We start from the raw sequence: 27342 nt of genomic DNA on the forward strand, positions 1-27342 counted from the left end.
GGTTCAGCTGGAGGAATGCATTTGAAAGCCTGCACTGGTACCAGGCAGAGGCCAACTTTCCCGCTCACAAGGTAGGAAGAGCAGATGGTTGTCACTGTGTTTTGAGCTCACAGGGAGCTCAAAGGCCACCAGGAGGGAGAAGGGGCCAGTAGAGGAGACAGCCAGAGCCACTAGCTCTGCTACCGCAGCGCAAGCAGAGGGAATGATGCATTTTTGGGATGCCTCAAGGCCATAAACACTTACCATCACTCTCCTGGGGAGAGCCCCTGATTTATTTAACTTTTTAAAAACTGATTTACTACTGATAACCCCGACAAGCTTTAAGCCTTTGATGGTGGACAATGGTCAAATTCCTAGGAAAGGAGCCTGGAAGAGATCATCCTGTCTTGCAAAGTCTAGCCTGGCTCTAAGTATATGCTGAAGCATGACAAAGGAAACACTTTCTCGTGGGTGCTCAGGACAGGCACTCCACTTGCCCTCCTGCTGGGGATGGCCACGTCCTTGTTGCAGCAGGCTGCTTCATACTTGTGGGGTCTGACATACTTGGTGAGGATTTGCAGGAAACACAAATCACAGAAAAGCAGTGTGGTTACAGTCCCTGTCATGCTGGTATTTCAGCATAACCGTGCTCTGTTATTTTTAGATAAGAAAATTACAGACTTTGTTTTTACTTCTGAAGTCAGAATGAGGCATCTCTGGCAAAAATAAGTGTCTAGGGCTAGTCCTGGTCTCTGGGTTATCTAGTGGTTGGATGCTAACCAGGCGTTTCCATTAGTTTGGGTCTGTACATTCCTCCCACCAGCCACCATAATTTACAAAACACAGCTCCATTAGAAGTGACATTTAATCTGATGGATGTTCTGCCAGCATTAGCACAGGCTGATAGCACCTGAAGTCTTGGTACAAGACTAACCAAATAATGGAGATTCACTCTTAACAAATCTATACAAATAGACTCTTTACAGCACTAGCAAATCTGTGATAAAAGTTTATATATAAACAATACACAGGGAAGTCAGGATTTCTGTGACACAGTCCTGACTCTTACATCTTCTAGATGTTAACAACTATACGTTTTAACAACTATAAAACTGAGACAATATTTTACGCCATGTTGTTTGGAAGTATAAACTGATTAGAAGAGTTTGACTCAAAGCCCAGTAAATCAGTGGATGGGATGCTGCTGTCTTGCATGAAGTTCTTACAGAATTTAGTGCGCTTAACCAGCAGGCAGAATTTTTTTTTATTCCCCAGAATCTGTAAGTTAGCAGGACACCAACTTTTATTACATCTGCATCTTTCAGATATTCTTTCAGGCTGTTTGGAAAAATCCCAATCCTCATTCTATCTTTAAAGCTTTTATTTGCAGTAGGAAAGTCAGTGTTTTCACGGGAGTAGCTGTCTTAAAACTGAATGAAGAATAAAAGAAACACAGCAGAGGTCTTTATTTTAAGATTGCATAAAACCACAGAAATACTCCAGTAAAAAGTCAGAAGTAAGTTCACTCCCTCTAACTGCAGGAAAAAGTGGTGACCACTTAAAACTGCATGCTTGCTTAAAGTGAATGCACGTACTTTAAAAAAAAAAGTTTAAGAGATAAATAACCAACAGGTCCAAGCAAGTGCGTAGTTTGATTTGCTTGGAAGTCCTCCTCCACTTAATGTAATGGCCCATCTGTCAAGATGCACCCTGTTGAGCATAGCCATGGTTCCTACTTTCTATGTTTATGTTTCTGAATCAACTTTTACATCCTTATCAGTAAAATCAAATACACTGAAAGCATTTCTAGTCAAAGGCAAAACATATCAGTAGAAAACATAACACTACAGCTGCAGGAAAACTCCAGGAGAGATGGAGACAACCAGAAAGCTCTGCAGGTGCACGGGCTCTGCAGTACCGTATGACCAGCTTGCTGATTTTACAGGTATGACATAAACATGGTACCAACACCTAATCTAAAATACTTCTTCCTACTCTGAGAAAGATGAGGAGTGTATGACAGTTTTTCCTTTATAAAATTCACTTAAAGTTTCAAACTGCATACAAATATTTACATGTGCATATATACATAGTGCCAAACAGTGCAGTACTGTCTTCTGCTTTTACCACATAAGATTACTTTTCTTTCCAAGAAGTTTAAGCGTTGCAGACTTAAAGGAAGCTTTCTCTAGTCTTGTCAGAGCTGAGGAAAGCTGCCATTATACAGCACTACACAGGCCACCCCAGCTCTGGTACTGGAGCCAGCACAACCTCACACACACACATCAGGCTGCATTTCTGTGCTTGTATCTGTGAGTTCACAGACAGAATTAAAATCACTTAGTTAATTGCACTTGTAAATCATATCCTATAGATGTCTAGGGGCCATAAACTTTGCTAGCAAAGCCACTGACTGAATCTCTGGCTCTAAAGCTAAGGTAAGTTTTGGCTGTTTCTCATACATTATTAAGGGACCAATTAGGAGCCAGTGAAAAATCGATATGATGCAAATGCTTACTTGTCCATGTCAGCCTAGACTCACACCAAGTAATGGAATTTTTACATCAAGGTACCAAAAAAACTGCAGTTCTCAGCTTTTTTGCTACTTGCTCTCTTTAACCCCGTGCTAATATGCAAGTATTGATTGCTTAAGGTACAAACGCTGATAACCTGAAATTGTGACATTCCTCCCCTCCAGGAGATCAACACAACACTGCCCTTAGGACATAGTGGCTTTGGTGGCCTGGGCTTCTCAGGAAGGAGAGATTTCTTAGCAATTCACCAAGGAGCAGAGATCTGCAGCTCAGGAGGAGCTGCCCTGGCCCACAAAGTAATAGATGGCAAACACGCAATGAGAAACTGATGCCCCTTAGGGGGGGACTTCAGCAGATACACTAAACAGCAGTTCAGTAACCTAACTTGTGCTTTGCACGCTACTATCCATCACTAGATTTTAGACTTTCTTCTGCTTACCCATAATTATGCAGCTGTGGTTATGTGGTATTATTACACTAACTGAATAATAAAAAGCAATTACAAAAATAGCAAACAAGGAAAAAAAAAAATGTATTTCCCACATCTTTCCACTTCAAAAGCCAATGTTACACAATAACAACAGCAGATTTCCTTACTAGCTTCCTGGTCATAATCCTTATTTATACAAACTATCACAAGTGAGTCCATGTCATTCTGAAAGCTCCAGCAAATTCAGGTCTCAAGAAAAAGCCTGAGGTGAGACGCACGCGGACACAAGAGTGCCAGACACTGCCACCCCTGCAAGGGGCCAGGCTACGAGCGAGTGTACTGCACCGTGCTGTATTGGGTGACCCTGGAAGACTTGCTCAGCGTGGCACTGGCAGGAGGTGGCCCTTCTAAGTTGGAGCCTGCCTGGTTAAGCAGGGAGTCTGTGATCAGCACGTGCTCTTGCCTTCCCGGGCCGGCACCTGCCGCCTGTTCAGCTCTGCTCTGCATCCCCGAGGTTGTCACCACCCTTTCGTTCACCACCGTGCTGCGCCCCTCTGCCAAAGCAGGGAAGCTGAGCGAGCCCTGCTCTGCAGCAGGCACAAGCACCCTCTCCCGCTCCCTCACCATGACGTACTGGGAGTCGGGGAGATCCTGAACCGTCAGGGCTCCTGTCCCGGCACCCTCCGACTTCACCATCCTCTCCGTAACCACCACGTTACTTCTGTGCGGTAAATTGGGGATTTCCACCATGCCCTGCAAGCTCGACGCGGGTGCCAGCACTCTCTCTGTCACCACTACGTTCTCCTTAAACTGGGGGTCTAGAAAGACAGCAGCCGAGCGGGCAGGAGCCCCTGCAGAAAAGGACGTTTCCGTCACGCTGAAATTGGTCTCCGCGTGGGCCGTGGGAAGGGGCTGGGCATTGTGCTGCCCAGAGCGGGATGCAAAGGTTGTTTCCATGACCACCTCCTTGGACAGGGTATCTTCTCCGGCGCCACCGCCCGTGTGCACGGGCGGGGCGGGCTGGAAGCGGCTGCCCGAGGCGAAGGCTTGTTCGGAGCTGGAAGTATTTTGCTGATCTAAGAACCGTGACTTTGCGTCATTAAGACCGAAACCTGATTCATTCCCAGAGCTACCGTCTTTCATGTTGATGTGTCTGCCTATGCATATTTCTGCTAGAGTCTTAAATTTGTCTCCTAAATCATCAAGGAAATGGTCATCAAGATCACCCTCAATAAAGCTGCAGCAGCCGATGGAGCCGTGGGGGGAGCCTGACTCTCCCTGGGAATAAACCAGGAGACAGTCATTTGCAGCTTGGGCTTCATCTTCATCCGCAAAAGAGACAGCTTTCTACAGACAGAAAACAAAAGCAAGCAAAAGTTCATTAATGTCAACTCTAGACTTAATAAATTTGAAAATCAGGAATGCTTCGTCAAAAAGGTTAAAATAAGAAAATTTAACTAAACCCACAGAAACCGTCAACCAAGCGAGGGCAGTACCTAAAAGTGCTTTCTGCTTTTTTGAAGTTAGTCTGAACTTGACAGTACACTGGATCAGAAGAAAAATCTGAGATTAAATTGAAAACCTTGGGTACTATCACCACCTGCTGCTATTCCTGCCAGGAACTGTGCCATTTGTGACACTGCTCCACCTTCACAAAGAGATTGCTTTTATTTTGGTTCAGTGAATGAACTTCACCTCTAACCAGGTGTTTGTGGGAGAGTGTCAAAACCATGCCTGAGAGTATCCTAATATTTAAACACACATTTAATGAGTACATGCTGACATGTTATCACCTGCCATGGCCCTTTTCACTAGCATAGCCTTCAGGATCACACCCAAGGAGCCCAACAGCAAACAAATCACAAGTTAAATGGCTTAATAAGTATGGGAACATAGTGCAGCACATAAATTTTTAGGCTCTATGCAGGCCACATTGCAACAAGGAGGGCTCGCGGGTTCTGACCATAATGCTTCCAGGGCCAGCTCAGTCTGAACGCAGCATTTGCAATGGAGTTGCTGCTGTGCTAGCACAAATACCTGTGTACATGCTTGCACCAGCTCCCGTTCCAGGAGTGAAGACAGCCAAATCCTGTGGGCCTGTTGAACCAGCTTTACCTAACATGGTTGCTGGCTTGTGCTCAGAACCACTTTTCTACCACATCTGAAGTTCTAGAAAGCATATTAGCTCAGGCATCTGTGTAATGTGGTACATATCCAGACCCAAATTGACTCTGTATGTTTATCTGCATTTGGTCCTGGAAGTAGGCACATTACCCGAGATGCTTCTACAAAAATCAGCACACATCTGAAACTATTTGGTTTGGTTACTTGTCTGGGGTTTTTTCCCCCCTATAATCTGAGATATTTTAACCTCCCAGAAGTGGTAAAGAGTACTGTACTATGACCTTTACTAAGCCCTCCTGCACAACTTCAGGAGGCAGCTATGCTTAAAGTATGTCTTAATATTAGGAAGCGCAAAGAGTGGAAGGAAAGCAGAATTGCTACTGTTGCATCTGTTCACCCAGAAGACCAGTAGCTAGAGCACTCAGGAGACATACAAGTATCTTAAGCTCAAATTCTTCCCTGGCCTGAGGTGCTAATTTAAACCTGCACAGCTACTCCCCTGAGGAACCCCATCATCAGCCAGCTGTAGAGTGTGAAGATGTTTTGTTTGTACAGGTGATGGACAATCTGTACACTCCCTGGCATATGGAAGTGAAACTTTCACTGTAAGGAGCTCATTGGCCTAAGGACTAGTGATGTGCGTTATGCAAAGAGAAATAGCTGCAATGACTACGAATAGCCTATTGGTCAATGGTTAGGTCACCAAAACAAGAAGTCAGAAATTGCAACATGTGCCCAGGCTGCTGGGCAGAGAGACAAGTCCAGCACTACTTACTTCATCAGCTACTTTGAAAATGCAGACCCACCCTCGACCATATGACATCTATGGCTTATCTTTCAAAAACCTGCTCCATGGTAAAGTTTATAGCTGTGACTCACGATGAGTCATAGGTGCCTCCTGACAGGCCAGTTTAATGTGCTTAAGTCCCTGAGATTTAGATTACACAGTCTTTCTCATGGCTTCTTTCCTGGGCAAGAAGCTCACTTGTCATTGATGAATATTCTGGATCCCATTCCCAAGTACCTCCCTTGAGAGAAGGGTCTTGTTGTGGGAGACCTTGTAAGCAGCCAGTGCTATAAGACAGCATTGTCATGCTCTAACTCCTACATGTGAGCCTAATCCAAAAATCCTTAATGCCCCCAACTCCACATGCACGCAACATTGGCCACTGTATCAGGACTGTTTATATATACATATCTACTCATCTGTGTTTGTAATAACATGAACAGCATTGCACAACGCTAAGCATAAATATCAAAATACTGTTATTTTTGGGTCATATGCTTACGTCACTGAAGTAGTCTCTTAAAAATTCTTCATTCATGGCTCCTGCTGCTCCCACCACGACTCCTCCTCCAGCCACCACTGTCTTGCCTTCTACACCTGCCATGCCTTCAGCTCCTCCAGCTGCCATGGCTCCATACTTAGCACCAGAAAGGAGATGTCTTTGCTCTTCCCATCCTTCTTTGGTAATAGTGCTGTGATGCTCTCTTACATGAGAGGCAGAGCTGCCTTCTCCTGCTGCAGTTTCCTCTCCACTCATTCCTGCTGCTGCTGCCGCTGCTGTTAGTGCTCCACTGGTCGCTCCTCTCGAGTTCCCCAGTGCAGTGGGTGGGATGAAGCTTAGCACTGGCTATATAAATAACACAAATTAGGATGTGACATGAAAGCCGTGCTGTCTAGCACATGGAACTCACCAAACCAGCAGCGGGGCTGGGTGGGACCTGGGAGGGTGCCGTCTTACAACTTGTTTGAATTCGCACTTATACATGTTGCTGCAAAGAGTAAAAGGCTTCCTGAAATAGGGTGCAGCTTCCACAACTGCGTTCCCAAGGAGGATCATGGAAATGTTTCTATAGATCATTGTTTTCTTGAAACTCAAAGGTTGGGAGTGAAAGTGGGAAAAAAACCCCACCAAAGAGGCTTGCAAAACTCCAGGGAGCTCAGCTGTTCCAAGAAAGACTCTGCCCAGCTTTCCTCAGACACAAAGTGGGGGATTGGGCACTGCCTGCTGCCTCTATGGTGCTGCCTGGCCCTTCTTTTCTAGCAGTTTGGCTTCCCTGTTAATTGTCTTTTAACAAGAATTCGGTGTGAGCATTGGACCTAAATCAAAGTCTTTCACCTTACTTCTCCTTCTTTGTTATTGTGCAAAAGCATGGCAGTGTCATGCCCTTTTTTTGAAAACTGGGTTTTGGAGCATAACAAGAATGGGCAAACTTCTCTTGGCATTCAGTGTTCCCTCTACAGATTTGCACTTTTTTCTGCCTTCTTTTCTAATTAAGAATTTTCTCTGTTTAAGACGACAAATACACAGGGAAGTAATTTAAAATGCAGCCTAAAACTTTAAACTAGTGAGGAGAAGCTAAGCTTTATAACCCATTCTCTTGCTGCTTTACCATGCTCCCAAAGGGGTGCAGAACATTCCAGGCTTGCAAATGCAAATGCTTCACTCTTTACAGCATGCATGCTTTTCCCACACTCCTATCTTCTGCTCAGATACCATCAACGTTTGCTTGATTGCTTTCCCTTTACTTTGGGATTTAAAGACTATGGTTGGTTTTTCTAGAGCTGCTGGTGGAATTAATCTTCCACGCATCCTTCACAGAGCCTCACAGGGTTAATTTTAATTAATGTTCATGTGCGGTTAAAATCTGCTGTACAGCTCTGAAACATCAGCCTGTAACGTGGAAGAGGTGCCAAGTGCCAAACTCAACACTTGGATAGAAATCAAAGAGAAACACTATTAGGGATACATGCCTTCTCCTCGGGAGCTGCTCCTTCGCTGTTCCACTGACGCAACATCGCTTCGCTGTAGTCCGGTATCGCAGCAAATCCCTTCGCTCCTGAGCCGCAGGGACACAGCAGCAGTAACAGTGGAATAACTACAGGGAAACAGAAGTTTGCCATTAACTATGTGATTATTAGGGTCAAAGCATGCTAACAGCCAGTACCGAAGCTTGGCCTGCTCCCATACTGAAATGTATCTTTAATGAGCTAGTGATCAGTATGAGGGCTGATAAAGACTGAAGACAGTTCCCAAATATTCAAGGTATTTTCTAGAAACATATGCCAGGCTGGTTTCCTAGAGAATAAACTGACAATTAACCCATCAGGGCCTCAATCCTGCAGATGACCATGTGTGTATGTAGCTATACTTCTATCGAAGATCTCATATACCAAACCCAAGCCCTAAATATCGGTGTACAACCTCAGCATTTCTAACTCCTCCTGTTCTTTTACTACTAGATAATGACATGGCGTCATGTAAATTCCACCTCACCGCTCCTATGACACATCTAGAGCGTTGCCTGGGGAACTCAATCCAGTTTCAGGAGCAGAGCATATTCACACGGCATGAACTTTGTTTTGCCACAGCTAGATTGCTACCGGTACAAGCAATAAACTATTGCCATCTTAAATGCAGCACTGGTACACATGGCCATACCCTGACTACAAGCATTCTTCTCTTATTTTCGAGCTTCTATGTTGTCTCAAAGAGCAATGTCACATGCTGCTCAGAGCAAGGCACCAGACCTGGGTCTGCAGTGAAGGAGAAGAGAGTGGAAAGAGTGCTGTGGTTTGAGTGGGAAGAGTTAGGGTTCACACGGGGAGGTGCAGGAACACCAAAAGGATTCCTTACTGCTTCCCCACCTGCTATTTACAGCACCATAAACAAATATTAAAGTTGTACATATTAATTTTAAAATGCACAGCTTGATATCCTTTGAGGGTGAAATGCTGATGTTACCAAAATTAGTTGGGGATTTGCCATGACTTCACACAGACTAGGAGTTTACACAGAATATATCAAGATGATAAAACCTGGGAGCCGGACTGTTTCTTTCCTGATGCCTTGCAGACCATATTTACAGTGCTTCTGAGATAATATGAAGGAATTACTTACGCAGCAAAAGTAAAAACGCCAAGACGATTAGTGCAACCGCTCCTGGTCCCAGACCCACTGATTTAGGGCCAATAACTTTCTCTCTGCATACGCCGTCATCCGTACACTTACAAACAGTCAGCTGCAGATACTGTGCTTGAGGACAGCTGAACCCTTGGAAATCCTTTATTAGGATGGGAACTTCAGTTCTGCCCAGCTTCAGGTTTTGTGGTACCAGCTGTATGCTGGTGCCTGAGGCAGAAGCGGGGGGGAGTTAAAGAAAAAGAAAAGACAAGAAATGAGTGGAGAGAAAGTTGACTCCTATAAACTAAGGGAAATAAAACCTTCACAGCCTCCCAACAAGCCCCCTCCAGTTAAGTCCAGCCAACGCAATGGAATTAAGTTTAATTAGCTACTGCTACAGTGTATGTGCTCTTATTTTTATCAAGTAATTCATGCCGGTAACAAAGCAGCCGTGCTCACTTGCAGTCTCAGATAATTGTGAAGAGTTTCACACCACCAGAGACTTATCATGGAAGACAGCTCAAGTGCCTGTATAGCGTTAACCTTCACGTCATCCGGACAGCTAAAGGCTGAATTCACAAAAAAACAGCTTCAGTCTTTAGGAGCTTAATCTGTTGTAGGCCACAGGCAGAGACTGGGGAGCCAACATACCACCTGCTCCTGTGGCCGTGTCACGTCAAGGACACAACTAGGCAAGAGATTCCCAAATGATGTTCCCAGCTGGGGAATGCCACGCTACTTGGAAAAGCTGTGATCCCTACAATTACTGCTAGTCTGGCTGCAAGCGGGGTGAGGAAATCTAAGAAGATTCCTTCTTGGTCCTAAACCTGGCCGTTAGGATGACTCTGCTGATTGCTTTGCAGTGTTATGCTGTAGGATTACGGAGGACAGAATAATGAGTCTGGGAAGAAAAAAGCGTTTCTTGATGCCTTCAATCTACCTGAAGCGTTTCCTTCAAGCATTTCCCGGGCTTGTATGAACGGAAATGTAAGAAGAAAATGCTCATCTCATTTTGAAATACTCATTAAAATTATTTATGATTTCTGATTTATTTTTGTTCCTACTGTGCTGGACAATCTTAGACAGGTTACACTGTATTTTCCCTTTTCAAGGCCCACTGTGCAGACAGATTTATTTATTTATTTGTAACTTAGAGCAACTGCAGCCAGTAACACAACCATATCTCCAAGCTCAGTTTTAACAAAAAGCATCCTCCATCACTGCGTGCTTTTTGTGGGAAGATGGGAATGGCTTGATCCCAGCATTACCCGTGAAATCCTGGTCACCACATACCGGTCATCAAGCTAGGCAAAGGTGGTCCAACTGAGGGAAGGCGACAGGCCCCAGAAGACATGACTGTGCTTTTATAGCCATTACAGAGAAGGGAGCAGAACGTGAGTGATGTGTCTTCATGCCTGACTCCATATATATGGGATTTTTTGGTCTGGATCAGCCAAACTGTCAGTTTGACTGGAATTAACAAATTACAACTCTAGGACTCCAAAGAACTAGAAGTAATTAAAAATATATTTTCTTACCATTTCTGGATGCAATCATCCATTTTTTTGCTGTCCCTTCTGGCTCATCAATGACAGTAAAGCTGAAGGGATCACTGTTTGGGTAACCATCCAAATCATCAGCTGTAACATCAACTAATTTTGCATCTGAACACACAGTCTGCACAGGGTTCACAATAACTGGGCAGTTATCATTCTCATCTTTAATTTGAATAATGACTGTGCCGGTGACCGTTTTCTTAGGAAAATCTAAGATTTTAAAATATGAAAAATTAAATTGATTTGAAAAGTGCAAAAATTTCATCTTAAAATAAAAACCCCAATATTCTTCAAAACACAAACATTGCTGAAATAAGTTGAAAGAGCTCTCCTTGGAGCTTATGGGAGCAGTATTTAATTCCTAATGTTAATAAACATATTGACAAAGTTCTTCTGAATGCAAGCTGTTTTACTATTTTAACTTATAAAAAAATAAGGTATTTCCTGCGTATGGTTACACAGTAACATGCAGATTACAAAAGGAGAACTCTAATTAGATACACAAGTAGTTCAGGGAGTCCTTCTTGCTTAGCGTTCAAGAAAACTTAGGACTCTGAAGTTCGCCGATTAGCATACTGAGATACTGGCAATTTCCACCTTGACAAGGGATGTTCCTATCAGACTTCGTCTTTGCAAAACTTTTACAAAAAGTTCACATCACTAGTTCCACCTAGTCGAAGAAGAGAAATGGGCACCTTGGGAACCCATTCCAAGGTTCATCCCATTTCAATGAGTTGCCTGTGTGTCTCCTCCAAATACAGAGCCTATGGGAAACTGCATTAGGCGCCTAACTTTTAGGCAGTTAAAGATAGGGAGGTTAAACCAACTATAGTTGTAGAAAGGCGAACTAAACCCTAAACAAACCAATTAGTGTGAAAACAAAACCCTCTCAACTTACCAGTAGTTATACCCAGCATGGTGATAGTGTAGGTACCATTTACTACATAGGACGATTCGTAATCGAGTTCTTTGGCAAGTCGGATTTCACCTGTGACTGAGTCTATTGTGATCCAGTTTGCTGTATCTCTTCCTTTCACGTATCTGATTAAAATTACATATAAAGATGTACACATTTATAATGAGGAAAACAACCATCAGCGGAAAAAGCAGCTTCACAGTATGTTTACTCTTCATTTAAAGCAGAGACCAAAACCCTAGGTCTTAGGTCTGATGCTCCTGCCACTGGAATTGGTTTCAACTACAAACCTAAGATTATAAACCTGCCCTGAATGTTGAAACCTGCTTTTCCCTCTAGAGCCAGGATTTAGGTGTGGAGGCATTATAAAAAGTAGACTCAGGGAGCGAGGCCGGAGCAGGAGAGGGAGCTGCGCCGCTGGTCATTGCCCTCTTCCCCTCCATCCCTGCTCCCAGCAAAAGCTGAGCAGCAGCCACCCGGGAGAGACTGCATTACAGGCGTGGGGGAGAGGGGTCTACCGTTGGGTATGCACCTCTGCTGGTCTGCGCCATTTGTAAAAGCCACGGTGGCAGTTCAACAACATTTTAGCTGAAGAGCTATGATTCAAAATCTAAGCATGCACATGCAGACTTATCTACTTTACACCCTTTCTGTCTGATTGCTAGATGTTTCTGCGTATTTCTTCCTAATGTTTCTGCAGACAATGAAGTCAGATGAGTAAATCTACTCTCTAAAGCAGACAGGCATGACAAACAGCATGCAAGCACAGACAACTTCAGCCCAAACACTCATGTCTCACCATATACAACAAAACAAGTAGGATTGTCACTTCAGCTATTTTATGCATAATAGAATATTGAAGATGATGCTAATGATGTTGTTTTGGTGTCAAATATGAGTAGCAGAAAACGATTGCCTTCGAAATTACTTCAGTTCAATATACACATTTTTATAGTAAGATGTGATTTCTGACATACTCAGTTATAATGGTTATAAAAAGATTCTTACGTAATGTGCTGCGCTATTTTTCCAGTGTCTTCATCATAGGCTTGATACTGTCCAATAACCTGTCTTATCTGCAGTTTCTCACTTGCTTCAATAATTTTTGTGCCACCAGGGAATACAGGGCCTTCCCGCACATTAATCACATTAATTTTGATTGGAATTATTTGTGCTTTATAACTGTGTTTAATTGACCTGTGGAACTCTGCTTTGTTTGTAACAACAAAGCCCAAGTTTAGGGTTTGTATTTTTTCATAATCCAGCTCCTAGAGTAATTAAAAAAAAACAAAACAAAAAACACTCAGAATTTAACAGAATCTGGTATCTAGAAAACATTCATATATTTAAAATTTAAATAATACTATTTAAATAATACTGTAGCATCCTTATTTAAATAACAAAGATGCTACAGTGCAAAGAAGAACTGTTGGTTAACATGTTACTCTCAATACATAATGTTTCAAACTCTTTAAAAGTACATAAGGAAGATTACTCTTCTATTTTTAATGGATGGCACTATAGGTATGTCTTCATATTATTGATTTTCAACTAATGTAAGGGAGGTGCAATGAGTCCTACCCATATATTCTGTCTTTACTTTTAGTGAATCTGGGCTCAATATTACTTGGCTCTTCCAATTTTTTTTTTTTTAAACCAATTCATTTACTTAATAATGCTTATCAATTTTTTTTACAGTTATCAGTTTTCAGATAAGGAAACCAGAGCAGAAAAGAGAAAAAAAAAAAAAGAAAAAAAAAAGGGTACTTAGGGCACTGTGCATCTTCAGTTCTTGTGGACTAAAAGGGAGCGAAATTCATAAAACAGAAATTTCAATTTATGGAAATTAATAAAATAGTCTGTAGCTCATGGCTTATGGAGTAGGTGTTGCCTGCAACGTTATCTGTGGCCACAGGAAATAAAGAAATTTAAACTTGGATCAGCAAGGAGAGCAAAAACATGGGAAAGTTTACAGCATATTTGTTAGCACTGTTGCCCAAATAACAAGGAAAGTTTGGGGACATCTGTCCCACTAGATATATTTGAGATCACACAGAATGTAAATGGTAAAGCTGGACAAAATTATTATTTTGCACGGAATTATTGAATACACCAACAAAGAATACGCCAAAGGAGGAATGTCCACCATGTAAATTTACAGTTTACATACTGACTGAATATAAATAATTTGTATGTCAACTTAAAGGGAATAAATTATTCTAATATTTAAAGAAGACTCTCTAACGAATATACTAACCTTCACGATAGTCAAAACTCCTTCATTTGTTTTGGCATCTGTTACTATACGAAAAAAGCCACCTTCGTTGCCAGAAACAAATGAAAAGTTTGCCAGCCAGTTATCAGAAAACTCTTCATCTTTGTCAAATACTTTCATTCGCAGAATTTCCACATTTGCTCTGTTTTCTTCAATGCTTCCTTCAAACTGCAATCGAAAAACGCCCTTCTTTAAAAAAAGATGTAATGATTTACCTCATTTCACCAGTGCAAGAAAGTTTGCACAACCTCATATTAAGCAATGGGATACTGGCAAGTGTAGGAACATGCCAAATGTTGTGATAAATGTACTTACTGCACGATGTTCAACCACAGGCAGATTGTCATTGACATCCAAAATCTTGATTTCTAAAGAACATGTTGCAGCATTCCCACCTAATTCACCACCACGGTCTTTTGCCTCCACCACCAAAGAATAGCTACTTTGTGTCTGCCACAATAAGAAAGAAGTGTTTAAACCAGGCTAAAAATTTTTCCTTCCCTGTATTATCATTACTACATTTTGGTAATCCCTCTCGTGGCCAATTATAACTCCTCTGCTCTCTAGCTAGTAGTAAATCTCACACACAACTACCTTGACAGGCTCTGCTGGAGTAGAGCTGAGGCTCTGAAAAGCATATGGGACTTTTGCATCTCCCCCACAAAGAGTTAGGCTGTACTTATGTGGCAAGTGAAAAAATTTCAGCGGCCATAAACAGGGACAGGACCAGTGATACCTGCATGTCAGGTCAGGGCTAGAGCCAGAGATGTTGCCTTCAGCTGCAGAGAGCTAACATCCAGATCACCATCTGCTGGCCAGTGAAAATTCATGCAAGCACAGATAAAGTTGCTAGTAATACGTGGCTTTCAAAGCTGTTGCACAGCAGCGCCCGTCCTAACTCTCTGCACCTCGATTTGCATAGCAGGCTACAAAAATCTAGATGCAGGTCAGCAGCTTTGCAGATGGTGATCTGGGTTGTCTTTGCCATATGCTCTCCAGCAGAAAGAAATGACCCCTCGCTTCATGTAACTGCTGCCCTGGCTGCACGGGAGGGACAGAAAGCAACAGCCATCAGGCTGGTGCTGTGCTAGGGAGGTGACAGGGGGAATACAACCTTGATCCCATCACACCACACCCTCCCCCAATCCCTGAAAAACATCAGGCATCAGAAGACTGTTGTTAACAGATTAAAAATGGGAGGGTTTTTTTTACCTCTCTGTCAAGGTTTATTTTTGCTACTCGAACCTCGCCAGTATCCTTATTGATACTGAATGCAGTGCTAGGGCTTTGGGAAATGATCCTGAAAGCAATTTTGGAATTTAGGTTATTTGGTTCATCTGCATCTGTTGCATTTATCCTTATTACAATTGTACCTGGAAAAAGCAAACAAAATACAGTATTTGTTTACACTGCCATGCACTGGCAAGTATTTTTACTGTAATGTCAAAGATAAGAGCATGTTGTCAGATGCACTGCACAATTTTCTGATGCTCTTGCCTTTATTTAACGAATAGAGCTGAAGAAGCGTTCCTAAAATCCAAACAGTACATGTTAAAAGTATATCCTCTAGCAAGCAAAAAGATTGTATCCACACATCTGTAACTCATAGAATTCAATGCACCAGAGTTAAACAACAGGCTGAATTCTGTCAAAAATTCTGATAGAAAACTGTAGAGATCATACAAAGAAAGAAGTTTTTGAACATGCAGCTACATTTCCCTCACACATTATTCTAAAGGCAGCACTACTAACTCCTCTACCTGAACGTTATTAAAACAGTTGCTCTGTATTGATGCCCTCCAACAGCTTTACTCAAAATACATGGCAGTCTTCATGGTGCAATGCCCTTATAACTCATGGCACACAGTTTTGTCTTCTGGGAAAGGGTGTACCTCCGTGTCCAGTGCCCCAGTTTGAACATTAGCTGGAATTCAGGCAAAGAGCAATTACCATATGGCTGCTACTGACTTGAAAGAGAGCTGAGGGAACTCAATACCTCACCCAAGTGGATGGTCAAGAATTTGTTTCTTCAGATTATTGTGACATTGAAATGGACACAATGTCAGGTATTTATTAGGTTGTTTTCTTCTCTCCTGGGAAATAAGCTGTTGCTCTTATGTCTACTGACATCAGTAGGAAAACTGCCACTAACTTGTTCTTTGAGGGTTAGGTCATGGCCATATGCGCTTAACAGCAAAGTACCTCTCCAGCCCATAGATAAAGCAGGGCTTTTCATGAGCATGGCATAGTGGAGTCCCTCCCAAATAGGCTGGGATTGCTAGGCCAGAAGGTAGACTGCATTTCCCGTGCAATTCCTGCTGAAGGACTCTGGTTCCTGGATTTGTGGTAGCTTTGACACCAAACCACAGGTGCCACAAGAGGAAGTGTTGTTCTCTGTTGCCTTTAGGTGGACGCTTTCCCTTAATCACACCACACAGCTTAACCCTGAATAAAAACTTGCATTCACGTGTGGATAACCTGGCCTACGCAAGCAAGAGAATGTATCCTTGTTACTGCAGATATGCTGCTGCAAAGAGTATATTCACTTGTGCCCTTGCACGTGTTGGGAAAAGCTAAATGAAAAAAACAATTCTAAAAATAATGGTACCTGTTTCACTTAATTCTTCAATTGAACCAACAAAAACTTCATGTGAAAACACTGGAAAATTGTCATTTATATCCACAATTTTAATTGGGAGGTCTATTGGCTCTTCCAGTTTTGATCCAGTCTTATCTAGTGCATGACCTCTGAGCTGAAATAACAGACAGAAACAATAAGCAAATCCAATGAGTGACTCTGATACATATAAATACATAGGCAAAATAGAAATATATAGAAATATATATAACAAAATCTAAGCATTATATAAGCATATATAATATGCTTATAAATATAAGCACGTATACACACACAAATATCCAGAAACATTAAAACTAACTGAAGTAAACACATTTGAACAAAATAAATAAAAAAATGGATAGGAGGGCACCTGTAAGGAAAAAGTTACTATTCAACTTACAAGCAGCATTGGAGTCTTTTCTCTGTCAACCCTTCCTGTTATGTTCAGGTCTCCAGTCTTTCCATTGATAACAAATAATCCATAAGGGGGTTCTGTTACTCCTTGACCAGATATAGTATAAGTTACCACTATCCCTGTATCTTCAAGATCAGAATGTATCTAGCAGGAATATAACAGATTGAATAGCATTCGGTAAATAACACCACATTTAAAAATGCAATGAAAATATTTTTGTAATGAACAAACAAAAATAAATATTAAGCACATTTCCCTGCACTCCTTTGAGCATAGAGATATTGCGATGAATGCAGGAAAAGCTGCATGTTCTGTCTGAGGATCTGGTGCAGGGAGATGAGGAACATGATGGGCAGTGCAACAGTTGGGAACTGTGGAGTGGAGAGGTCTGTGGGAGGAGAAAATTGGCACTGCTTGGACAAAGAGAGTGGGATAGGATACAAGTGCAAGGAAAGGCTGGAAAATCACCGTGATAAGGTGTGCTGGTTTTGCCTGGGATAGAGTTAATTTTCTTCGCAGTAGCTGGTATGGGGCTATGTTTTGGATTTGTGCTGGAAACAGTGCTGATAATACAGGGATGTTTTAGTTACTGCTGAGCAGTGCTTACACAGAATCAAGGCCTCTTCTGCCTCTCACACCACGCCACCAGCGAGTAGGCTGGGGGTGCACAAGAAGTTGGGAGGGGACACAGCTGACCCCAACTGACCAAAGGGATATTCCATACCATATGATGTCATGCTCAGCATATACAGTTGGGGAAAGAAGGAGGAAGGGGGGGGGGCGATATTCGGAGTTATGGCATTTGTCTTCCCAAGTAACCGTTACGCGTGATGGAGCCCTGCTTTCCTGGAGATGGCTGAACACCTGCCTGCCGATGGGAAGTGGTGAATTAATTCCTTGGTTTGCTTTGCTCGCGTGCACTGCTTTTGCTTTACCTATTAAGCTGTCTTTATCTCAACCCATGAGTTTTCTCACTTTTACTCTTCTGATTCTCTCCCCCATCCCGATGCAGGGGGAGTGAGCAAGCGGCTGTGTGGTGCTTACTTGCTGGCTGGGATTAAACCATGACATAAGGTGAAAAGCTGGAGTGAGGTAAGAAGAAGGAAACTGGCTGATCAAATGGATGGGGGCAAATAAAATGTGGAGAAAGACCAAGGGGCGGGGGGAAGAGTCTGGAACAATGAGTTGAGCAGGGGAGACTGAAGTTACTTGAGCAAAGCCTGGAAATAAAATATCACAATTTTTTAAGGGCTATTAGACCTAAGCTAGTGAGTGTGACCAAGACTGAGGAAGTGACAGGGTGGAGGAAGAAAGGTCAGACCTGGAGAGGAACAGGTAGAAGAGGCTGCATAGACTAGAGATTATACCCTTCCTCTGCTGTCAGCAAGTATCTGAAACATCCGTAAAAGCACGAGTGCATTTGTGCCAGCATCACCATCAAGGGGCAGGCCAAGCAGAAGCTAACAGCCCGCTACTATCTGCAGTTACTTTATATGCTGAAATGACAGGTCTGGTGAATTCAGGTTTCAACACTGGTGCTGAACCAAATGCACATCACTCTTGAACAAAGGATAACACCTTGGTTATTTTTAGCTCTGTTCCCTAAAAAATTAGGCATACATAATCATGCTCCATGCACACCCTTCTGCCCAATCATCACCAGCAGTTTTGGGACCCACTTGCCAAGTTCAACCACAGCTGAGTAGGGGTGGTGGAGTGAAAAAAACTCAAAGATACTGCATTCCCAAAAGTTTTATGAAAACTGGTGGCTGGGAAAAGATGAGAGACTGAGCCAAATCAGGCTGCAAGAGTAACTCATCTGCTGAAGGAAGGAAACGGAAGGAAATGTGCCATTCTTTAACTGACATTCGATAGTCCTTTAAAATCAAAGAAATATTTGTGCATGTGTTTAGGGCAGCCACACCCTTATTTTACATTTTCATCTCTATGTTTATGTGTATTCTGTATTTCTCTCTTTTCTGGGCTTACTCTAGCAATTGGATTCTTATAGGAATTGTCCTCCTCTTCCCGTATGAAAGCCGGAGGGACTGTCCATTCTCGCTTCTGTCTGACTAGGCTGTTGGGATGAGACAACATGCCACTCCTGCCATTTCGATTATAAACCTGTGAAAAAACAAGGTTGAATGTCAGCATTACACTTAGCCATTTCAGACGAATGCTTTATTGCTGCTGTAGCCCAGACTTCTGAATAGCTTTTGCTCTTTCAATAGCTAGTAACTTCGAAATCACGGAGCAGCATTAGCCTTCCGAGCCACAGTCTAAGAGCTATATGCTCCTCAAGTTGTTTGAAGAGGAAAACTACACTAGACTTTTCATCAAGACTGAATTAGGTAAGACAGGCTGTAAACATATGAGCAAGTTCCCATGACCAGGGGTTGGTCAAATCTTCCTGTTCTGGAAGATTTAAGTGCTTGCCATCAGATGTGGGAAGAAGTTTGGCACTAAGGCTATTTTGAACCACTATTTCTGCCTTATTACCCTGTTTACCATCCCACCAATACTGCCCTGTACTCCACCTTCTCTCTGAAACAGAATACATGAAACAGCAGGCCTCTATTCAACCCACCCACTGTCTCTGCTATCCTTGCTCAATTACCCCTCATTCTCACTCCACATAACACCTTTCATCCTTCTGTCCAGCTTAGTCCCTACTGTGTCTGTTGACTTCCAGATTAACATCTGGAAATGTTTCCAATTAACATCTTCCATAAAATAGTTGTTGATTTCATTTACAGAGAAAAAAGATAACTACAAACTTAATATTTTAGGGGAAGTTTCTCAAAGTTGAACGTCACTCAGTTTGATGGATGTAAGAATCTATTCACTTACATTTTGGTTTTCATTTCATTATTCATTACACAGCTTTCGCATTTCAGAAAATGGTAAAACTCAAGATATTTATCAATTGAAGTAAGGCACGCCTTTGACACTTTACTCAGAGAACCCTTCTTCAGGCGTTGATAAAGAAAAGCACTTTTCCATTATTTCCTACCTTCACATAGAGTCCACTTCCATAATTCAAACAGATCTGCAATGGAAGTTATGATAATCATTATTAATTCTATGTCACTTCAGCAGTACTAAAACTTAACAGACATGACCTCCCTCATAAGAACAGCAAAGCCATAAGGAAGAGGGCATCTGACCTCTATCAATTAATATTTACTGTTTACCCATAATAGCTTCTGAAAAATTCACCCATAACCATTCATATTAAAAACATACACTATAATTGCATAATTGTTAAGTTTTGCACTTTTCTCCCAGCAGGAAACAGGTAATAAGCAACTAATAGCAGGAAACAGATAATAAGCAATTAATTTTTTTTTTCCAATAAATGCAGACTTTACAGTCATTTTTAAACAACCATTTTTTAGTGCTGAATAATGCTTCAGTATTCCAAAACAATGGGAATTTGCCATTGATTGAAGTAAGTGTTGGTTGCCAGCAGCACCCTGGAGAAGCTCCCTCTTCTGGGCAAATCATGGATTATAAAGGCTGTGGTGGGTTACCAACCACATCAGAGAACAAAACAGGTTAAATAACCTTTAAAAGCAAGGACTAATCAAAACATCTGCTGAAGTGTAACTGACAGAAGCAGCTCTCTACTTAGCATCTTGCTGGGAGGATAAATAGCATACATACATCCCTTACTTAAACAAGACTAAGACACGTGCATACTAGCAAGCAAATCATGCTTGCTCTGACAAAACCTTACACGCCGACATCCAGTATTGGGACTGCCCATCTCTTCATGCACCAGGATTGCTATGTATGCCCTTAAACACCTCAGTTAGGTGTCTCATCCTAGCTGGAAGGAACTGGAGCCTCAACCAAATTACCAGAGACCCTGTGTTTACATCTACTCTGCACACACCAAAGACTCCGCAAGTAACAAAAACCCTCAAACAGTGCAAAAACGTAGGCATTGGGAAACGACAACAACAAAAAGTAGGTTATTACAACATGTGAAACCAACAAATAGAGCTTTTGAGCTTTGCATAGGTAGAGAAGAGAATACTTTTATTGTTCTCAGCACTATTACATCTACCTACATTTTGCACCTTAGGTGATTTTTTTTTTTTTTTTAATACTAATGCCTAAGGCAAAGCAGGCTCAGAAACGGTGATCTCCTACTGAAATAAGCCAGGGATTATTTCTTTATATCCTCTTTGACTGGTTTCTAGACTGTTGACTGGGCTCTCCCTATTCATCCCTCTGACTCAGCCTTGATGACAGCTTTTTTTTTTTTTTTTTTAAAGATGTTATCTCTTTCCCACACAATGCAGCAATGCAGTGGACGGTGTTGAGCAATGTAGCAGACTGCTGTTTCAACTTGCACAACAAAACTGTTTTTCAAATGGCAATTTTCCCAATGTATATATTCTGAAGACAAAAATCAGCAAGCACTAAGTTCCTTAACAGATATGCATTGTGAGGACTACAGGATCTTACACCTTAGACCAAGTTGTTTTCATGAATATTCTTAATCTTATTTGGTTTTATTAGTTATATGGATTTTTAAAATTTATTTTTATGGTTAATGAGATTGTACCAGCAAGAGCGACAGAAGGATTTTGGTTTATAGTCAAGGTTTCCCAACAGAAGCTGCAACTCTTTTTGAAGGTGACTAGTTGTCAAGAGGTCATCATGAACATCCTTGTTTGTTCGTACTGGTAAACTGAAGGGAAAAGTGTTTCTGTCTCAGTACTGAATGGGGACAAGAGGCACGAGGTGAGAAGCTTCCTTGTATTGGAAACCTCAGAACCACAGTATAAGCAAAAGTGTCTGAAGTTCAAGAATAAGCAGATCTTCCATTGAGATGCACATCAAGAAAGCGGGGAAAATCCCATTAGTCATTATAAACAGAAAGTCTTTCATTAAGGTAACTAAAAGTAAAAATCAATGTTTGCAAATGCTGCAAAGCAGCCCGAAAACATTCTGTTTTGTTGCTAAGACAGTAAAAAATACCTTTGCTTTTGTACTTTTCAATCTGTAGTCCATGGGCAATCTCATAAGGGACTTTAAGACATCAATAAAAGGTGCTTAAGAATGGCAATTTTATTTACGAGATGCATAAATACATTTGGAACAAATATATAAAGGGATCGTGCATTTTTATTGAAAATTTTTAAAGGATCCAAAAACTTTAAAAAGGGGAAAAGCACTTTTCAATTAAATTTTCTTCAACAAAAAGTGAAAATTCACATATCCAACAGGTGCTGAATTCCAAATTTCCCCTTTTTTTAATATCCTAGAGCTGCCTCCTATTAAACGGCTTAGTAAGAGTAGGTAAGCCCTGTCTGCCATTTGATGTGGATCATAGGCTTGGCACAAAAAATAGACATCTACTGATGACATCTGTTGATGACACAGAGCTGAGAAGGCATTGTCAGAAGACAACTGGATAGTTACAGAAAACAAGGTGGAAAACCTGAGGCCTGAATTAATAGAAATGGAATGAAATACTACAGGAAAGCAGCAAGAGTAGGTGAGAGGGCAGGGAAAGAAGGGAGTGACTGCATGTATGGAGAGTGCAAGGCTGCTCTTGCCCAAATCCACGTTCATGTTTAGTCAGGAAGTGACTAAAGGACAGATTTTGAACACACTGCTTAGTTTTATAATGTAAAGGTGCAGACTGAGCAAGCAAGAAGGTATGTGTCCGTATTTGCTGCACTATGAAACAGTAAGTCCTAGAAATGTGGTCTTTCACGTATGCTGTGTGTCAGGAGATTTGGATCTCACACCTTCTGTGAGTCAGTTTGGTGTTGAAGACAATGGGCAAGTGGAAATCTTCCACACTTAGAGAAGCAGGCTGAAGAGACCATCCAAGGTTATCTACTAGTCCATCTCCTGGCCCTGGGGCAGGACGAACTACACTAAGTGCTTCCTGACAATGGTTTAATGTGTTCTCAAAAACGAGTGAAGGAGGTCCCACAGCCTCACTACCTTACCTAAGGCGGTGCCTAGCTAACCTTACAGATGGAAAAGTCTTTGTAATTTTGATCCTAATTTTATTATCCTAATTTTTAGCTCTTTGCAAGTTGATCATATTGCTGTTTGGATGAGATTCAGTTTCAGATTAAGGCACACAAATTTACATGTCTAAATGAATGCTAAGTGCCTAAACTTCTGTTACACTCAACAGAAATATAGCCAAAACAGACAAGGACATCAGAGAGCAGTTCAATTCACCCCAAGGCCAGCCCACATCTGCTACTTCTCTCTGGACTCCACCGACTGTAGCTATGTCTACTTTGTAAGCCCGATACGAGATGATTTGTAGAGCAAAACAGTTGCTGCTGAGAACCCAACACTACACAACCCACATTTTGTGGTTGTTACTTCAGACTAGAATCAGCCTGGTCCCACAGACCAAACACCCACAAGCAGATGGATGCATCTCCCAATGCAGTTTTACCCAGAAGGGGTCAGATTCACACACTCCCGAGATTTGCTTCGAAAGCACAATTTGATTCAACCAAATAGGTGCACTCTGCATCCACTGCATCTCCAATCACCATAACAGAAACTCAAACACCTATATTGAGATGTCTTAATCTCAAACCGTATCTCCCTCTTCGCCACGTTGACAATGCTCTCGTCGAACAGTGTAATTCCCTTTTCTTCACAATTACCTCACATATATCTCAAAACTTATCATGTATCTTACCCACTTTCTTTTGTCAGTTCCCAGTTCCTGAATCTCACTTCAGGAATCATAAAACAGGATATCCTGAATTTAGATTGCATTTTTTGCTTTCCTCTAGTCTCTCCTGGTAGATTCACTTTATTCTGAAGTCTGGTGTCCAAAATAATACACCACTTTAGTTCAATAGGATGGATAAAATACTAGATCTTATGTATTTCTCACCTGCTTTCATATCTCACCATAGCACTGGTTGTCCCCCCCCCCCCCGCTTCTGGAACAATATTAAGTTGTTGAACCAATGCACAGATGCTTGTAAATATTTTTACCATGTTTCAACATGTTACTGGCAATAGAAACTAGGCTGCTTTGAATTATCTCACCTTTGCTCTTTCTGAAACTAAGCATCTTTTTTTTTTTTTTAAATTTAACTTGTTTCTATGAATTTTGAAAAGTAATTGCTGCTGGCTCTGACATTAGAATAGCGATCTAATGTATTCTGGACTGAATTTCATCATACCCAGCCTAAGTCTAACATCCCAAACATCAAGGAAGTACAATCTGAAGGCGTTCAGAGAAAAAATAAGTTTTGCTACTCGTGTAGTAAGATTTATACATCTCTGTCAACTCTTCTTTCACTCCAACGTAGGAAGTGTTCTAAGGTTTCCTCTGTTGAAGACGTGATGTCCACTCCCTTCAGAAATGACCGAGAAACCTCCCAGTTTAATAATCCTCGAGAGCCGTGCCCACCCGGCAGGCTGACGGCTCTGGGTGTGTGCCCTGGACACACGCCAAGTCAAGCCCAACCCTACAGGTGCACTACCATCCGGCACGCCCGGACATCCCTGGAAAATGGTCGGAGGCAGGGACATGGGGAAAGCTGCTGTGACCTCTGTGAGGTACCCAGGGATGAAGATACAGTGATGCAGCCCGAAGGCAGGGAGGGAGCGCAGATGACCAAGAGATACTTCCAGGAAAAACAGGGAGAGGAAGAACTTACAGTTCTCGATGCTTCTAAGGTAGAAGACGTTTTGGGAAGACACTGCTTTTAGACTGGTTTTGGTTTTCAGTAGTTTCTTAAGGTTTTGAAATTATCAGTGACATCTTTGAGTGTCATAAGATATAAATGACTCTAAGCTGTTGCTCTCAAACAAGCAACCAGACTTGCTGCCACATGAACGGCTTTGTCCAGATTCGGGGAAAAAAACGAACAAAAACCCCAACCAAACAAAAAAGGCAAAACCCAGCAGTGCTTCTCTCTCTCCTGACATCAACCAACTAAGGTAGCTTTATTTGCTCTAATATTCTGTCCGACAATGTGGCATTTAGGCACCAAACTGAGTTTACTCTTAGTATACTGTACCCTGCCACAGCTTTAGCTGAGACTGAGGATGATGAGGATTGAGCAAAATAATTTTCCTCTTTTCTTCAGGCAAAACCAACGGCATCCTGCGCCAGCGCAAGCCACCAAAATGGACGACAGCGTGGCTTCAGGTATTACAGAAAGAATCGGTGAAAACTTTTGTACATGTAGCCCTCTGCATGTTTCCCATTGCTCTTTTGGGCAAAACGAGGATAAAACATTTTTCCAACCAAACCGTAACTCCCAGCTTGCTGCAAAGAACAGGGCTAACTGTTGCTGGCTGACTTGGGGCCAACCATAAGTCTACATTAAAGTTATCAGGCAACAGGTCTCCAGCTAACAAACCTGATTTGGCAGGATCTCGAGCTCAGGGAGCAAGGTCCCGATCTACAGCCCCTGCCAGTCTGACCATGCAACAAGCCGTTACTGAACCCTGCCCAGCTCCTTGGCGGCTCCCCGGCGCAGCCCATGGCCTGGCCTCCACCCTCGCCTTCATCTAAGCGGCGGCGGCCCGACTTCCGCAGGCATTCTGCCAGCCTGGAAAAGTGAAGAGCTAAAGAACAATGCCACAGATATGAAGGAGAGCTTCCTAGAACACATCTAGAAACAGCTAGAAAGCATCAGTCCAAATCAAACAAACCAGGCGTTTTGGTCTGTTTGTCATAAAATAATCCTTGCTTTTAGCCTTAAAAGGTGTTTCATAGGATGGAAAGTCTAAAGGCTGATGGCTATAAAAGAGCGAGGGCAGGGAAGGAGAAAGCCTTAAGTGTCTTGGATTGTTAAGAATTCGGTATCATTTCTCTAAGGCAATAAAGACTTCCATGAAATCATAGTTTATGATCCGTTTTCCCTCCTGGCACTATTCCTTCAAAAAGGTAACGCAATTTATTAATACAGCTAATACGTTGAACACGAAGACGGCAACAATATGAACTCCTCACTGCGTTCCTGTTCCTCCCGGCGTCTCAAAAAACCCCACCCATTTGACATACCGTTCTTATCGGGTTTTTCTGCCGCCACTTGCTTTCGGACAGCAAAAGGCGACTGCTTTTATCTACTTTGCAAAGAAAGGGAGAAAACCCGTTCCCAGCCGCAAGCAGCCGGCGGCGGGAGGGCTGCCAAACCCCGACGGGAAGAGCTCTCCCCCGCGGCCACACACGAGCCCCCCACGGCGCCGGGGGAGAGGGGGGACCGGCCGGGCGGTGCCGGTGCCGGCGCCGCTTCCCGCGCAGCGCCCGCGGGGCGCGCCCACGCCTCCCTCCCGCACAGCTCCACGCAACACCCCCCGCCTGCCCGCGGCAAAGCAGCGCCTTCCCCCCGTCCCGGTACCGGGGGAACCTCCGCGGCCAGGTGCGCTTCGTCCTGGCCCGGACTCACCAGCAGCGCCAGCAGCCGCACCGCCCCGGCGGGGTCCCGCGACATGGCCGCCGCCGCCGCCGCCTCCGCGCTCCGCCCGGGACGGGGTCACCTCCTCGGGCCTCCCGCGAGTGGAAATGGAGGCCGCCCGTCAAGGGGCGCGCAAGTAGCCGCGGGTGGGTGGAGTGTGCCGGGCGGGGAGCAGAGGAGGGGGCAGGTGATGGCCGGCCCGCCCCGGCCCCGCCCGCGGTGGGGAGCCCCGTCCGCCGCCCCGCCGAGCTCCGCCCGCGGAGGCTGCTGAGGGCCGCGGTAGCAGCCCGTCGGGCGGGCGGCCGGCCGGCCGCAATTTCCCTTGGGCTTTCAAAGTTTGATTCTTATTCCGCGGCCCCCCCCCCCCCGAAGAAAAGCAAGCTGGACCGCGTAGGAGGCACGCAAGGCAACTGGGACAACAAAACGATATATTAATGAGTAATTGATAGAGGGGAATACAGTCTCGTGGGAAAAGAAAATTGTGAGTTGTTTTAGCATAACCTTCCCTGTAATCTTCTTTTTAATACGCTCCAAGCCATATCCTCCGTACTCTTATCTGGCAGAGATCTTTCCTGGATACACCTGATTAATTGAGGCTTACGAAGGCATAACTGAGTCTTCATGATGGCGAAACAAACATACTTCCCGTACAGCCTCTCTTCTTTGAGGCAGTTACTTAATTAATCTTTCTAAGATAATTGTCAGAAATAATTTCTGAAGCGGCTGGTTATGATACTGTGTGTGATACTACTAGGGCTCGGCGAGGGAACCAGCCTTATGGGAGCCTTTCCAATTACATTATGTTCTCTTATTACTGTTTTAACAGTGTACGATAAATAATTTCACATTGTGCGTGACGTCAGTTGCAACAATTATAATTTACATGGGGATCACAAGGGAAACAGTTTTACCTCACAATTTATTCTGAAGTTATGCATATGTATTTGTATTATTTACTTAGAATATAACAGTTTACAGAGTTTACTGATACCCTTGCATTTATATAATTTTTTTAATTTAAAGAAAACAAAAGGCAGAAACAAAGAAACCGTTATACACAAAATGCACAGTATTAAGGGTTTCTGTATTCTTTCTTGGTTCTGTCACTGAGTCACTGCGCTGGACTGATCACTTTGTAACCAAACAGAAACGTGTACGTTTGCACA

The 27342-nt window shown here is 42.9% G+C and overlaps 1 protein-coding gene across 1 annotated transcript; it reads right to left on the reverse strand.

The window, feature by feature from the left end:
* Positions 1-873: 873 nt before the first annotated feature.
* LOC127012825 (desmoglein-2-like) lies at positions 874-26266 on the reverse strand. Its single transcript, XM_050891208.1, has 15 exons — positions 26168-26266; positions 19771-19806; positions 18747-18881; positions 16743-16901; positions 16331-16475; positions 14935-15095; positions 14038-14172; positions 13705-13890; positions 12456-12715; positions 11430-11572; positions 10514-10741; positions 8973-9203; positions 7826-7950; positions 6357-6701; positions 874-4290 (listed from the first exon to the last, which is right to left on the reverse strand). The coding sequence occupies exons 1-15, from the start codon at positions 26210-26212 to the stop codon at positions 3268-3270; spliced, it is 3357 nt and encodes a 1118-aa protein (XP_050747165.1). The 5' UTR covers positions 26213-26266; the 3' UTR covers positions 874-3267.
* Positions 26267-27342: the final 1076 nt, after the last annotated feature.

Source organism: Gymnogyps californianus, chromosome 2 (genome assembly GCF_018139145.2).
Source record: "Gymnogyps californianus isolate 813 chromosome 2, ASM1813914v2, whole genome shotgun sequence".
Lineage (NCBI taxonomy): Eukaryota > Metazoa > Chordata > Aves > Accipitriformes > Cathartidae > Gymnogyps > Gymnogyps californianus.